Source organism: Sus scrofa, chromosome 11 (assembly GCF_000003025.6).
Source record: "Sus scrofa isolate TJ Tabasco breed Duroc chromosome 11, Sscrofa11.1, whole genome shotgun sequence".
In the NCBI taxonomy this organism is placed as follows: Eukaryota; Metazoa; Chordata; class Mammalia; order Artiodactyla; family Suidae; genus Sus; species Sus scrofa.
Genome location: NC_010453.5, coordinates 32,812,334 through 32,829,139, shown reverse-complemented (window position 1 = coordinate 32,829,139; position 16,806 = coordinate 32,812,334). Strand labels below are relative to the sequence as shown.

The following is a 16,806-nucleotide window of genomic DNA, read 5'->3' as shown; positions in this document are numbered from 1 at the left end:
AAGGGGAAATGCTCTGTCCTCCATAGTGGTTTGTAAGTTAATGCAGAAGAAAGGCCATCTGTACCTCTACTTGCAATATCTGCTGAAACTCTAGAGACCCAGGGAGAGATTTCATGGCAGCAGAGAGTGGTTTCTCATCCTCCTCTTGTCACCGTCTTGGGTTCTTTTCCTTCAGTCTGATGCTTCTGGTTTTGTTCCTGTACATTCAGTGTTCCTCAGTGTAGAGTGAATGGAATGAAACCTTGGTTAATTTTGGTTCATGTGATACTACAGAGTATTAATTTTCCCTAATTAATTAATGTCTAAAGGGAAAACATGTTTTCTAAAGTTTCTTAATCAGAGAGGAGAACGAGTTCTGTCAGAGAGCAATCATGAATAAGTGGGGAGGGGATGCTTGTTTCAGGGGGCAAAATTATTGTCTCTTGTCCTTGATGCTTTGATGTCAGCCTGCAGCAACTTTAATTTCTGAGCTTGCTCACTTAAAATATCCTTAAATCCTTTTATTTAATTGTCACCAGGTTTCTCAAAATTTGATTAGTATATTCCTTAGATAGTTATAGTTAGCTGGTTTTTTGCTGTATTTCTGTGACCCACTTATTTTTGCTATTAACCTAGTAAAAATAACTCCGACTCTTGTAGTTTCTTTACCTATTGTTGAAGTACATAGCCACTATACTATTTAGTGTTTTTGTTGTGGTAAAATATAAATAATATTAAATTTACTGTTTTAACCATTTTTACCTGTATAGTGACATTAAGTACATTCTTATGATCGAGTGATGATGTTGATGTAACAGTGGACAGGGGTGGTAGTTATATCCTTTTAGGATTCGGGGGATGGGGGTGATCGATATGTACTTTCAGGATTCCTGTGGTAGATATTTCCCTATCCTGGGATATATTTTCCAAAGAAACAGAAACTAGGAATATAATCCCAGTCATTTGTGTCTCTGGAACTGTTATTATAGGGAAATTGAGTTAGAGACCACTTTTATGTGTCTGGCACGCATATGATCTTAACAAGTATCTTATGGTTACATATTAAAGTGCAGAGAACAATAAGAAAAACCAAAAGTGTCCTGTTAAATATGAACTTCATTTGTAAGACTTAAGAGTTACACAATTTGAAAATGATAATCTTGGAGTTCCCATCATGGCATAGCAGAAAAGAAACTGACTAGGTTTCATATTAAAAATTCAGATTTTTTTTCTCCCATTATATGAGTAGTTTAAGTTCATTAAAATATTAAAAACAGAGTAGGAAAAATCACCCATAATTCAATTATGACTGTACGTGGAAATATGTTACTGGGCAATAACTGACAAATATGACATTGAAACAAATTGTAACTTAAAATGCCTTTTTGAATTTACCCAAGTTCATTAGCTTCTGTTTATTTTGTTTCTCTTACAACTTAAGTGCTCAGAATGTACCCGAGTTTAATTTTGCCTTAGACCAAATGAAGGTCTTCCTATAATGAATAGTCATATCTTGATTTACTATTTCTTTTTGTTATCAGTATCTGCTATTGCCTCAAAAAAGTCAGTGTTAACTACAGTTATTTTTACTATCAAGTAAGTTGTTCTCACATTTAATGAAGGCAGATGAAGAACACAGAGTAGAGCAGAACATTTTAGGATCACTGTTGGGGCATTCCATAAGGATGCAGAGATCAATTTATTTTAATTCCTCTCTATTTGGACTACTCCTTTTTTGGAGGTTTGCAACAGTAGGCTTACTGTGTCAGTATGAATCAAAATTTTAAACATATTAAAATGGATGAGTAAATAATATGCCATTAAGCTAATAAACATTAAAAAAAGAAATAATAATTTAATGTGAACTCATATTGTCAAATGGAGCACACACCTGAGTATAAACTAGTGGGTAACAAACATTTTTGTCAGAAAGTGAACTGCTAATTTTCTGAGTCTATCTAATAGATTTTTTCACCTACACTACAGTCAACAGCAGAAAGATAAACTTAACTCATGACTCAAAAGTAACTGCAGTTTCATAATTAATTAGCCAATTAGTTAATTATTCAGCGATTACTGTGTAGGGTTCTGCCAGGTATTAGAACTTCTGCCCTTAAGAAGCTTATACTCAGGAATTTAAGCTGGCTAGTATTTCATATGAAAATTGCAATACTAGGAGTTTCAACAAAATGAGAGGAGAATACAGAAGAAATTAATGATATCTCAGGGGCAATATCTGAATACATATTTAAAAATCCAAGTTTGTCTAGAATCCAAATGCTCCTATTCATATAAATTAGAGCCTCTTGGATGCTTCAGTTTATTTCTCTGAGTCTGTATGGGATATATGCAGTTACCTCAGCTCTAACTTGTCTTCCTACTGTGTATCCTTTACAGAACATTGAATTGGAAGTATAAATAAAATTTTAGGACTTTACATCTGCTGACATAGTTTACTATTTCTGTGTTTGCATAATGTAGTTTTTATTCTAAATTAATGCATGAGATTTTAAAATTCTTCAGAGTTTTTTTAGTTGCACTGGAGGCAAAATACTTCTCTGTAAGCATCATTTACTCATTTTAACTTGATAAATGTGAAGTTTGTGCAAAGAGAGACATAATTTCTGCTATGGGGTAGGGAAGAGAGAGAGTGGTCTAGCCTGTATCTTCTATGCCCAGATAGTAAGTATCTACAGATTCTGATGGAATTTTCACTTAAGTACTTCACTGGTTCTTGTTTCCAGTCTGAATTTAGCCATGACACTGATATGTTTTCAATGTAGTATAGCCATCATTTTACGTGTGAAAACAGCTACTTATATTCAGGATGAATATGTTGATCAAGTGTGAATTTTCTAAAGAATGCTTACTTTTACTGTTTTTTGGATACCTTTTCAATTCCTTCTGTACAACCATGTAAGAAGCATCTGTGCTGGTGGCCTTGAAAAACCTGGACAGGCCTGTGGCCAGGGCTTAAGCATCACAGCTGTTAGTGAACCTGGAATTTTTACATAAAGCTGTTTGTCCAAAAGTGGTCGCTAACTAAAGGTTAAAGATGCATGAAGTTTATTTTTTTTTTCTCTCATGTTTGTGTTTCTCAGAGTGATAGATGGTGGTAAATTAAGTTGTGTGCTAGTAATTTATTTTTTATTTTATTTTTTGCTTTTTAGGCCCACACCTGTGGCATATGGAAGTTCCAAGGCTAGGGGTCTAATTGGAGCTGCAGCTGCTGGCCTATGCCACAGCCATAGCAAGGCCAGGTCCGAGCCACATCTGTGACCTGCACCACACCTCACAACAATGCCAGATCCTTAACCCATTGAGTGATGCCAGGGATTAAACCCTCATCCTCATGGACACTAATCAGGTTTGTTACTACTGAGCCACAATGGGAACTTCTACTAGAGGAAATTTAGGTGATAAGTATTCATACAGGAAGAAACCTTTTCATTTCAGTTTCAAGGGCAGAGAGCTGCTTTGCTGATTCAGTGATGTAGATTCTGGTGTGTGTCTTTGTCTTGCTGTTTAACCTTTTCCTACTTCTAATGATTTTCCTTTGATCATTTGCCTTATTCCTAAGATTGCCTTTGACAAGCGGTATCCCTCATATTGAATGTCTTTGAGATTTCTGCTTACAGTTTATCTGCTTTGTCCCCTGTTATGTGTCTTTACCTTCTAGCTTATGTCATTGTTGACATTTGTCCCACTATTTGTAATTACCATTTTGTCTACTTATTTTCCTAATCCTTGGCTTTGTGGACTTTGCTGGTCTCAGCTTTGTTGTGCATTTTCAGTCTGTTGTGCTCTTAAAGAAATTAACTATCCTGGATTCTAGATGGATATGTTCATGCATGTGTGTGCAGACACACTTGGGTAGCTAGAAGTTATGTTAAAAATACCTTTTCTCATGTAAGGCTCCTTTTGATAAGTAGGGTGAGAGCAACAAATGAGTTTCTAGCATTTACTTTAGAAATCATTAGAACGGAATCCATGATCTAACACCTAAAGATGTGTTTTAGTTTTAAGCCTTCTTTAAGCTAAAGGTTAATAAGCAGTATTTCTAAAGTGTAAAGATGTATTTGGAGCAAAGAGGAGACTATTTTAGAGCCAATTTTAATTGCTTGCTTTCATTTTACTGGTTGCATATGGAACACATTAGAAAGAAAATGTTTTCCATGTAGAACAGCAGTTCTGTCCATTTGTAAAAAGGACCATTGTGAAGTCAACAATTTGCCAAATGGTAATTGATTAGTCATCTTATTAGTCTATTAGAGCATTTGACACAGTTGATCACTCTCCCTTTTGAGACACTTTCCTCCCAAACTTCCAGGACACCATGATCTCGTTGTTTATCTTTTACCACATTGACAGCTTTTCTACTCTAATTCATTTCCCCCTACAATTGAAATGTCCCAATTAGTTCTTGAACCTCCTCTTTTTTCTCTTTACTATTTACTTGATGATTCATCTAAGCTCTTGGTTTTTTATACAATTGCTATCGTGATCTTTCTTGGAGTCTCCTATATCCAATTTCCCTTTCTCACTTTTTTGTTGAGAATCAGTAATATATATTTACAATTTATAATCTCCAAAACTGAACTCCTGATCTTTTCTTCCCAAGCCAGTTTCCTCTGTTTCACCTGATTTCTTTTCCATCTTAATAAAGGACAGTTTTCAGCTTTTGAATTGCCTATGCCAGAAATCATGGAATCAATCTCACCTCCTCTCTTTTTCTAGGAGAACTTTCTGTCTTTTTTTGGCTGTATCCCTACCACCAAGAAGTGCATGGTAGACATCATTAACAGGCTTGGGAGGAATGGAATGCATGAGCTAGAAACAGAGAAGGTGTCTGCAATCTGATGTCCAGAGTTAGAACCCTCAGTTAACTGTAGGTTGCTCCCCAGGAGGGCAGATGCTCCTGTTTTCTTACTTCATCAGTTCCAGAGGGAGGTGCCTTTTGTCTGCTATAGAAACAGTGAATGTGGCATAACTCATGCAAATTAATGGAGATCATATATGCTGCATTTTTGGAACATCAAGCAGAATATGGTGATTAATTCTTTTTGATGAATTATTACAATTTCATTATTTCCTTGAGATTTTGTTAACATCCCAGCACTCAGTAACTAATTTCTTTTTAATGAATAGTGATTCCTAATGTACAGTTCAATTTCAGAATTTTAAAAGCAGTATTTTTCCAATTCACCTGTAAAAATTGCATTGCATTTTTTTTTTTTTTTTTTTAAGGGCTGCACCTATGGCATATGGAAGTTCCCAGGCTAGGGGTCTAATGGAAGCCATAGCTGCTGGCCTACACCACAGCAACAGCAACACCAGATCTGAGCTGTGTCTGTGACCTGCACCACAGCTCCTGGCAACACCAGATCTTAACCCATTGAGCCAGGCCAGGGATGGGACCTGCCTTTTCTTGGATACTAGTAGGGTTCATTACCACTGAGCCAAGAGGGGATCTCCCTCCTCTCCTTGCATTTTCTGTCTCTTTAATGGTTCCACCTCCCATCTAGTTGAATAAGAAAGGTGGGAGGACTTGTAAATTCTTTTCTTTCTTTTTTTTTTTTTTTTTTCTTTTTACCTCATACCTGTGGCATATGGAGGTTCTTGGGCCAAGAGTCAAATCAGAGCTGCCTCAGCAGCCTATGCCTCAGCAATGGCAATACCGGATAATAGCCACATCTACAACCCTTGACCTATGCTGTTTGTGGCAATGCTGGATCCTTAACCCACTGAGCAAGGCTAGGAATTGAACCTGTATCCTCACAGAGACAGCATCAGGTCCTTAATCCGCTGAGCCACAATGAGCCACTCTGTAAATTCCTTTTTTTTTTTGCCTCAACAGCATGTTCACTGAACCAGCACATGGTTTTTAGATGTTGTTCGAAAGGTCCTCATTGCTCACCAGAGCTGTTTCGATGAGAACTTCTTAACTTGACTTTTACCTCTATTATTGCCTCTCCTTTGCACAAAATCCTTTATGGTTTCCCCCTTTTACTGCTGAATTAAAACTTCTGAGTTGGCACCTGAGGCTGTACTTCCTCTGGTTGCTCCTTTATCTTTATCGAGTCCTTCTCCTGCTCTCCCACTTGCCATTTTACAGACTGCGCAGGAGATCTGAGTTCCTTGCAATTATTTACTGTCTCCATATTCCCATAATTTTTGGAACATATCTCTTACAGTACATGGTATATTTTTATTATTGTACCTACTTCACTAGGGTAGGCAACACATCCTGCTTATCTTTTTAATTCCTAAACCTTTTCCACTGTCTCTAGGAATTGATTTATATGGCATAGAAGGCAGACAGGCACCCACTTATGGTGGTATGCTGTGTCAATGTGAGATCGTGTGATAAAACGGGTCTAAATATCCTAATATATATATATTATAAGCCTAGAAAGAACTTGTTGGCCTTTATCTTGATTATAGAATTTTATATATAAGGAGAAGAATCAATGCATTTTGCTATATAAATAATTGTTTACATTCTAAATTAATCAAAGAGTGGTTGTAGATCACGATAATGGCAAATTATGACTAGAATTGGGAAGAGATCTTAAAGATTTAGATTAAATTCATTATTTCAGTTTAAGTCAATTTCCTATTTTTCCTTTTATGAAGATTTCCCTTTTAAAGCATTTCTTGGAAATAATTTGGATTGTCCTTTTCCCTTCTTTCTCCTCAATTTCATGCTAATATTATTCTACACATATCAACTTTCCATTTAGGTGATATTTGCTGCTAATTTTTATGTTGTTTATTTTTTCTGCATTCTTGGGTTGTCTATAATTTGCATCTTTTACAGAAACCTGATGACTGATACTAATTTAATTTCTCTGAATGTGGAGAAGCATTATTTGTATGCTGTTTGAGAGCTTTTGAAATGGTGAAAAAAAAAATTGTGGGTAGTAAGAAGGAAGTGGAAAGGAAGCATTTTAAACTTGACTTTTTGACACGAACTGGTTACAGCTGAGTGAATGTGTCCTGGGAAGGTAGACTCTGTTTTGAGTTCTTTCTTTTTTTCTTTTTAAATATGTTTTCCTTTTCCCTCTCTCAAGTTTTGACAGTAAAGGCATGCTGGCCAGATTTTAGTGTTTAGATTTCAAGCAAAACAATTACGATATATTTCAGCCAGCAGGAACTGAGACCCCCATTGGTGTCTTAATCCTAAAACAGCATTTTAAATTCATATAAACCTTGCCGTAAGGGATGGAGAAAGGACAATTTAGGGAACAGCATGAGGTTAAACATATTGATCAGTAGGCCGGTTGTTCTTATTAGGTTTTGGGAGAATGTGGACTTAGAAAAATGTCATCAACAACAGCAAAGAATACTTTGCTTCTCTAGAGACAACCTCTTTTACCTCCATTATATGGATTTTGGATAATGAAAGTTGTGATTCAGCCAGGGGAGATAAAAGGAGATCCAGGTTATTAGTATGGTACAGTTTTAAATTTTTATCATAAGGTGCATACTAGGGCATTTAGTTAGCTATGTTATTTCTTTCTGTTTTCTTCAAAAGCCTAACACACAGTAAGTGTGAATTTTGGTCAAAGTGTAGGAACAGTTGCCTGTTAACGATTAGTAATTAGCCACGTGATGTTCATCATATAGTTTTTGGTTATAACAACCCCATTAACTAGATTCAGGCCTTTGTTAACTCTTGTTAACTTGGAGTCTTTGGGCTTCTCTTGATGAATAGGAAGTTATTTTATTATCCCACTTTAGGTAAGTGTTATCTATCCAATGGACATACATAGTTTCTCAACTAGTGTGTGTTCCGTGTATGTCATGTGTGTATATATTGATACCTTTGGACAAGAACTTACCTTTTGGTTGAAGTGAATAAAAAACTCTATCAAAACTATATTTTTTGTATAATCTATAATTGACTAAAATATTTTATATACAAAGTATCTTATTAATAGACTCACCTGTGAAGGGAGATATTTGATAATACTTGGAACAAAACCTTGATGTTTCAGTCTGTTACTCCTTTTTTAAGGTCAAATCCAAGTCTGAGTCTTGCTGTGTAATTTATTGTAGGTAGCATGTATGCAGCTCATCAATGCCCTTGTTACATCTCCTGATGATTTGGACTTCAGGCTTCACATCAGAAATGAATTTATGCGTTGTGGATTGAAAGAGATATTGCCAGTAAGTGCCCTGCAGTCTCCTTATTAATATTTAAATTAGAGAAGTACTTGAGTAGGGGGAAATTTAGATAAATTACCTTCAAGAATAATTTATCTGTGGGAAAAAAGGCTTGAGTATAAAATCTATTTTCGAAATATAGATGATAAGATTTGAGTATTATTTAACACTTTAAGTGTTTGAATGCTATAAATCAAGTTGAATGGTTGGTTTATTGTTTGTTTTTCATTAATTTTTTGCATTGTTAAAAACAAAACTGTTTATCATAATTCCTGTTAAATATCTCTAGAATTTAAAACGTATTAAGAATGATGGCTTGGATATCCAACTTAAAGTTTTTGATGAGCATAAGGAAGAAGATTTGATTGAGTTCTCCCATCGCCTCGAAGATATTAAAGCTGAACTTGAATATCCTTTTTTCTGAAGTCTAATCAAATATATAAAATTACTACTAAATCTTAAACAACCAATCCCCACCCCACCCCCTAAAATATTAAACTTCTGAAGCCATTTCTAGATGAACACCACAAAATTAAATCATTATTGAATCAGAAGAATGTTTGTATAAAACTTTATTTTATTAATTTATTTGTTTTTTTTTTTTTGGTGATTACATGTATATGTAAATGAGTGTTACAGCCTGTAGATGGATGCTCGTGGGCCTCTTATGCGTATGTGTAGAGCCTGTACCTTTTGTTTGTTGTCCCCCTTCATCCCTAGTGATTTTCAGCAGAAGGAATGGGTGCACTTAGCCTGCTGGTTAGTTCCTACCCTGTACCCTGGGTTTATCTTCCCATGGGCCTTTGTTAACTCTGTGCGTCTACATAAGTCTGTGCTCATCCAGAGATCTGCCAGATTTTTGTTTTCCACTGGGGCTGCTACATGGTAGGTAATGCCTGTTACCCATTCTCTGGGTCAGGGCTCCCCCAGAACCCAATACCAACTTCACAGCCAGCTGCCCACTGCTCTGGCTGCCAGCATCATCTTGGCTCAAGAGAGGAAGATTGGCTGGAGTTGATTGTGGAGAAGCCAGGAAGTGTCAGGCCAAGCTGTCATTTGCACGTGGTTTTCCCTCTATTCTCAATCCTAACTATCTGTGTTTTATTATGTGATGAGTATATATGAAGGCTATTGTAGGTTAAGACACAAGTAATTTTTCGAAGCATTACAGAGAAGATTCCGTGTCTCATTATTGCAGTTGTTCATTGTTGAGGATGAATAAATCCACATATTCCTTAATCAATTTACTGAAGCGTATGATCTTTACAACATGGTGTGGAACACAGTTAAAGAAACCAGATCAGAGGGATATTTCATTTCAATTCTGCAGCATCTTTTGCTGATTAGAAATGATTATTTTATAAGGTAAGAGGAAGCTATATTCTCATGTTTTCTTTCACTAATAAAATTCTGTTAATTGTGAAATTCACCTGATGTTTGATTTGGGCAAGCAACTAATTTTAAGATTTCTATTTCTTTTGGAATATTGATTTATAGAATGAGGATTTTCCTCTGGGCATATATTTAGATAGATGATGGTATAAAATTATATCACCAGTACTTTTTAAGCTGCAGTAGATTCTTGGTTACGCTTTTCATCTGAATAATAATGCGAACTAGCAAAAATTTCTAGTTTATCATGTGAAGGATAATATTTTCTGGTTAGTCCTTAGGCAGTAGGAACGGTATTGGTAAGTTTCTTTTTATAAGTAACATGAAGGGTACTAAACATCGCTTTTATTAATGTTTAAGTAGCTAGAAAGTACCTTAATAATACAGCTGTGTTTAATGTTGCTAATGTCTCAGGAAGCTAGACAAATGACTTTCAAGTTTGATTATATCTTAGCTGTCTTGAGCTTAACAGATTACTGGAAGAAAATAATTGCATATCCTTGTCTATCTGTACTTATATATATGGGTAGTAGCATTAAAGCTGATGGATTGTTAGGAAGATTAAAATGGGTAACCTGAGTAAAACTCCTCCTAGCCAAAAATCTGGCACACAGAGTATGCTCAATAAACATTCTCTATATCCTCTTCTTTTATTATGGTTTTATGAAGGAAAGTGAGATCTTTGAATATAGAACCATTTTGGTCACCTTTAATTTAACTTTGCCAAAATTTTATACTTAAATACTGCTGATAGTATGTCCTTTCTTGTTCTAATTTACAAATAGAAGGAGTCATTCAACTTGTGTCCCCTGGGGGATGGCAGAGTATATAATTTAAGCTTTTGATGTACCTAACAAGTAAACATAATAAAAGTCAACACATTTAGGTAAAACTTTAGGTTCTTTGAGATGAGTATGGATCATCCATCCTACATCCTTCCTTTGTAGATTCGGGGAATCCCAATTGTATTCTGAAATATGAATTTAGTAACCTGTTTTGAGACTTCATTTGCTTCTTTTTCATATTTTATTAAAGTAAGACAGTTTAAACATTTAACTATTTTTTTTTTTTTTTTTTTTTTTGTCTTTTTACCATTTCTTGGGCCGCTCCCTCGGCATATGGAGGTTCCCGGGCTAGGGGTCGAATCGGAGCTGTAGCCACTGGCCTACACCAGAGCCACAGCAACGCGGGATCCGAGCCGCGTCTGCAACCTACACCACAGCTCACGGCAACGCCGGATCGTTAACCCCCTGAGCAAGGGCAGGGACTGAACCCGCAACCTTATGGTTCCTAGTCGGATTCGTTAACCACTGCGCCACAACGGGAACTCCCACATTTAACTATTTTATAAATGCTAGATAAAAAGTATAATACTAATACATTGAGTAAATAAGATTTTTGAGTATCCTCCTAATTGTAATACTATACTCTCCTCCAGCTTTACTTAAAAAATAAACTTCGAAACCTCCACTTACTCTAAAGTATTCCCATCCTTTTCTTGATCCTGTGTGGTGGGTCCTGTCAGTGTCTGATATTTTGCTGTTTGAATTTAAGACTGTCGTTTCTTTTGAATGTAGTGCTTTGAAGGGAGTTATATTTTCCTTAAGGACCTTAATCCCTTCATGTGTGTTCCGGAGTGGGAATGGGAGGGTGGGAGGTATGTGGTTGTGTCTAGCTTCAAAACAGATTAAAAAGCACAACTCTTCTGGAGCGTGCTGAGTCCTAAACCTTATCATTTTAGTGGACTCAAGAGTCTAGAGAAATATTACGTTGTAGCATTACCAAAGTGACATTAGTGAGGCATAAAAATTCATCTACTTTGGTCGTTTTTTGACTCTCACCTTTTAAGTTTGATAATCATCTATGCTGCCTTCTTCCATGGCTCTTTAAGCCCTAGTGCCCTGGTCTTTGTTCCACATACCACTGCTATGAAGGCAGAGTTCTTCTCATGACTGCTCTAGTCAGGATGATCCCATCTTCTTTCCCATGTTCAAAATTCTCAATTATTTATTATTATTATTGCTGTTAATGAGTACACATTTACTACAAGTTTGAGTCAGAATTGTGGTCATTTACATAATATTTTTGTCATATGTTCATTAACATTTTTTTTCTATTTACCTTTTTGTTTGCATATGGTAAAATTTACTTTTTTTGATATGTAGTCCTGTGAGTCTTGTTCTTTTGGTTATACTTTCATTTTTGTGGTTTTACTATCTTAAATGGACCTGGATTTTACCTTTCAGAAATCTTCAGTTATCTGGACATTTTTGTTTGATGAATTTTAAAATTAATGTTGACCATAAACATAATTTTAAAAGTTTTTTAATGATCAATTTCATTGTAGAGCACAAAAGAATTCTCATTTAAAAGAATTAGGAATAGGATAATTAAAATATCTGTTGAGTTCCTGTCGTGTTGTAGTGGAAACGAATCTGACTAGTATCCATGAGAATGTGGGTTTGATCCCTGGCTTTACTCAGTGAGTTGGTGAACCGGCATGAGCTGTGGTGAAGGTCACAGACTGCTGCGGTTGTGGCGTAGGCCTTCAGCTATAGCTCAGATTTGACTCCTAGCCTAGGAAACTCCATATGCAGTGGGTGTGATCATTAAAAAAAAAAAGATTTGGGAAGAAAGGAAATTTTATTAAATGGAACTCAATTGGAGAATGTACATCAAAGGCCCCCAAGAAAAATCAAATGCAGCAAGATAATTGGAAGGTGGATAGAAGATCAAATTCAATTCTGTAACAAGTGATTAATGTTTTATTGTGTGTAAAATATACTACTTGAATGTTCATGGAAGATAATTTTTGATATTTGGTAAAAAAAAAAAAACTGCAAGGTGAAGATGATTTCAAAATGTTCTCTAACAAAAATGACATTTTATTAGTGAAGTTTTAACGTTTATTTTTATCCCTTAATTAGGTTGTTTACATATTCCAATGACATACTCACTACTTTACCAGTATCACCCATAGAGATTATTTTCTAGATTTACATTTCTGGAATCCAAAAGTACATTATTCTTTACTGGTATTGCTTTGCTAAAAGAGTTTTTGCATGAGATTTCAACTGCATTATAGGTGAGCTCATAATTTAGGATTATGGAGGTGAGAAAACATTTACTGAAATAAATGACACAAAATAGCTTGTGTTAATTTAAATCATGTTTTTATTAAGACAACATCAAAATAACATTGAATGAAAGTAAAAAAAGTAATGGAGTACATCATCTCAATTTTTAAATGTGATAGAAGTGTGTGTGCAATTTATATATATCTCAAGTCTAAACTTGGTTATTATGGTTAAAATATTAGGTAATGGGAGATTATTTCTTTGAAAGAAGTTAAAAAAAATGAGGAAGGCATTGATAATACCTTCTTGCTTTGATTTGTACCTGAGAACACTGGGTCTTGAACATTTTTTCCTCTAGGACAATTAATACACGTTTTATTTGCTAATGTTAAACTCCAGTGAATTTTATTCAGCATAATGGATGGTTTCTTAGGTGTAAGGTAGGCAGGTCCAGGGCAGTAGTCATAGTGTATAGGGAAGGAAAGCTCAAGTAGCTGGAGGTGCTATCACATACAAGGTGAGAGGGATTAGATAGGAAAACTGCGCAAAAAGTCACTGAGGAAGAAGTAAGTCCTAAGGGGTGCTTGGGATGGAGGACTGTACCTCATTAGAATAGTACCCACCCTCTCTATCATTGTGGTTTAGTTTTGTTTATAAGATCTTCTGGATATTTCTTTCACATTTGTTAGATTGAGTTTTAGGGGATGTTCTTTTTTTAATTAAATTTTTTTTTAAATTATAGTTGATTTACAATGTTCTGTCACTTTGTGTTGCACAGCAAACTGACCCAGCTATATATTCATATACATTCTTTTTCTTACATTATCTTCCGTCATGTTCCATTACAAGTGTTTAGATGTATTTCCCTGTGCTGTACAGCAGGATCTCATTGCTTATCCATTCCAAATGCAATAGTTTGCATCGACTAACCCCAAACTTGCACCCCCTCACCATGTGCCATGGCAACCACAACTCTGTTCTCCATGTCCATGAGTTCATTTCTTTTCTGTAGATAGGCTCATTTGTGCCATATACTAGATTCCAGATATAAGTGATATCATATGGTATTTGTCTTTCTCTTTCTGTCTTACTTCATGTAGTATGAGAGTCTCTAGTTCCATCCATGTTGCTGCAAATGGCATTATTTTGTTCTTTTTTACGGCTGAGTAGTACTTCATTTTGTATCTATAGCATATCTTCTTAATCCATTCATCTAGCAGTGGACATTTAGGTTGTTTCCATGTCTTGGCTATTGTGAATAGTATTCTTTAGCTTATTACTAATATAGGTGGACTAAATTTAAGTAGTAACACATGAAGCCTGTTGGGGGATTTTAATTAAATTCTTATTTTTGGACAAATTTTTGTTATACCGAATTTTTCTATCTTTTGAGTAACAATTTATTTGAGTTGTATATAATTTAAAGAAGCATATAAATTCTAAAAACAGTGAACAGTTTGTTAATAAAATTAATTAATGATAGCTATTTCAGTAAGGTACAGTGATAGGTTGATGATCTCTGCTGAGGAGTGTTTTTAAGCACATATCATTTCATTTTTATTTATTTATTTATAAGTGATTTTCATTTTTTCCCTTATAGTTGGTTTACAGTTTTCTGTCAATTTTTTTACTATACAGCAAAGTGACCCAGTCACACATTCATATATCCATTATTTTTCTCACATTATCCTCTATCATGCTCCATTTTAATATTCTCTTTCCTACTGCCTAATACTTAATTCAAGGTACTGACTTTTGTAAGAAAATGATCTTTAAAGCATACTGTATTTATAGCTAAAAGATTATAAAAAATAAAATGTCTTAGGAAACTGACAATTGTATTTATTTCCACTCCCAGGTTAACTCTGTTATGTCAACTGTTGAAACTACACGATAGTAAATTATTGAGCTAGAAATCAAGCTACCAAAGTATTTTGTTTTGATATAAATTTACACTAATAAATTGAGTGTACATTTATTCTTTTCCTTCATTCTAGGCAACAGTACTTCAAATTAATTGATGAGTGTGTATCTCAAATAGTACTGCATAGAGACGGGCTGGACCCAGACTTCACATATCGAAAAAGACTAGATTTAGATTTAAGTCAGTTTGTTGGTGAGTGCTTTTCTGTTGTTTATTTATTCATTAGTTCCTTCATTCATTCAGTTGTACCCTCAGCATATGGAAGGTCCAGGGCCAGGGGTCAAACCCCTAGCCACAGCAGTGACAACGCCAAATTCTTAACCACTAGGCTACAAGGGGACTCCTTCTCTGCTATTTAAATGGAAATACCTCACTGTCCCTTACCCATAGGTAGGCCCTAGTGTATTCTTTCTCATGGTGTGGCCTCTAGACTCCTGTGGGTTTTTAGAAAGTCCTAATAGTCAAAACTATTTTCATAACAATACTAAGATGTTATTTACCTTTATAAAATCACTTCGATATTTTCATTAGTGATGCAGAACAATATTGGGAAGACTGCTGGCACTTTGTTATGAATCAATGCAGTGGTACCAAAATGTATTAATAGCTGTTGTATTCTTTTTTCTTAGCAAAACAAAACAAAATGAAACAATAAAAACTGCCATTTTTAAGTTCAAGAATGTCCTTGGTAGAGAATTTTAAAAATTAATTTTATTCAGTTTCCGTGTCCTGTGTGACAAACCAAAGTCCAGTAGGAAATAGTTGTGAAATTGAGTTACCAGCCGAACTGCCTGCCTTTAAAAAAAAAAAAAAAACTTAGAAAAAAAGGATTGTCATATAAACTGTGGCTACTGAGATGTGAGTGTTTGGTGCACACTTTCCTAAAAATGAAGTATGCACACAACTTCAGTGAAAATGAAAGAGTATATTACCAATGGTAAAATTTGAATTCATGTAAAAAATTTCAAGTTTTGGAAAACTTGTATATGCTACTGTCATCTTGGCAGCTTTGCAGTGCTAAATTTTTTTTTCTGATGAGATCATTGGTGATACTACCCTATATGATTATTTTGATACATGATGAGATGTGTCACCATTTGGGGGAAACTGTAGAATTCTGCAGCCCCATCTTTCCCAAATGTCCAGGTCTAGATGTGTCTACATTATTTAAAAGTAAAAGTACAGGGAGTTCCTGCTGAGGCTCAGCGGTTAATGAACCTGACTAGCATCCATGAGGATGCAGGTTCGATTCCTGGCCTTGCTCAGTGGGTTATGGATCTGGTGTTGCCGTGAGCTGTGGTGTAGGTCACAGATGCGGCTCGCATCCTGCATTGCTGTGGCTGTGGTGTAGGCTGGCAACTACAGCTCTGATTTGACCCCTAACCTGGGAACCTCTATGCGTCCCTAAAAAGCAAAAAAAGAAAAAGAAAAAAAAAAGTAACAAGAGTACAAAATAGTCATCCACATGGTATGTGATTCCATATTGTAACTATGTTTAAGAAGTTACCATATGTCTAATCTTGGTTTAACATAAAAAAGAGTATCTATTATTTGTGTAAGTTGTTTTTTCTTCATATAATATTTGATTCTAGGAAAAAGTATGGAATGTATAGAATGAGAAAGAAGTAGATAATGCTAGTGAAACTGATAAAAGTAATACTTGTTTCTCTCCATAAGAGAAAAAAAATTAGTTCCTGGGGTTGGGAGGGACAGAGAAGTGAAGAAAAATGTACCCTAAATATGTAGCAAACTAAATGTAGAATACTTTTGAATAGTGTCCAAAAAGAAAACTTCTTCCATCTGGACATTAGGAACATTTTTTTTGAGAAGGTGAGAGGTTTCAACATTGAATTCTTGAGAAGGAAATACAATCTTTGAATACTGCTTGGCTGAATGAAACATATTTATATAGTTATAATAAGTTCATTGTATTTATTGATTAAAATGTTCAGAATAAATTTATAGATACAATTGCAGAAGGCTTAAATACAGAAGAGAGTGTCCTGAGTTTATGTGCATAGGTAAGAAAAGACAAGGGGGGAGAGATGTGGGAAAGTATAGGATACAGATAACTTCATATATTAAAATAGGAATCAAGAGATGCTGTTTGTGCAACAGGAATTAGAGATTTAAGTATTAATTTGGTGCTACAGAGCCAGCCAATGTAGAAAGTAAAAGAATAAAAAATTGGGATCAGGCATTGTTTCATATTTCATAGTAGGAAGTTATCTATAATGTTCTAAATAGTTAAAGCTAGAAATAAAG

General features: G+C 35.1%; 1 protein-coding gene across 2 annotated transcripts in view; it reads left to right on the top strand.

Moving 5' to 3' along the window:
• The window catches only part of DIAPH3 (diaphanous related formin 3), a 502,120-nt gene that overhangs the window by 165,715 nt on the left and 319,599 nt on the right, over positions 1-16,806 (top strand). For both annotated transcript variants that reach the window (XM_021065648.1, XM_021065649.1), the window contains 4 exons: positions 8,041-8,151; positions 8,438-8,556; positions 9,397-9,513; positions 14,615-14,733. In XM_021065648.1, the coding sequence (XP_020921307.1) occupies positions 8,041-8,151; positions 8,438-8,556; positions 9,397-9,513; positions 14,615-14,733 (466 nt within the window). The remainder of the gene's footprint in view (positions 1-8,040; positions 8,152-8,437; positions 8,557-9,396; positions 9,514-14,614; positions 14,734-16,806) is intronic.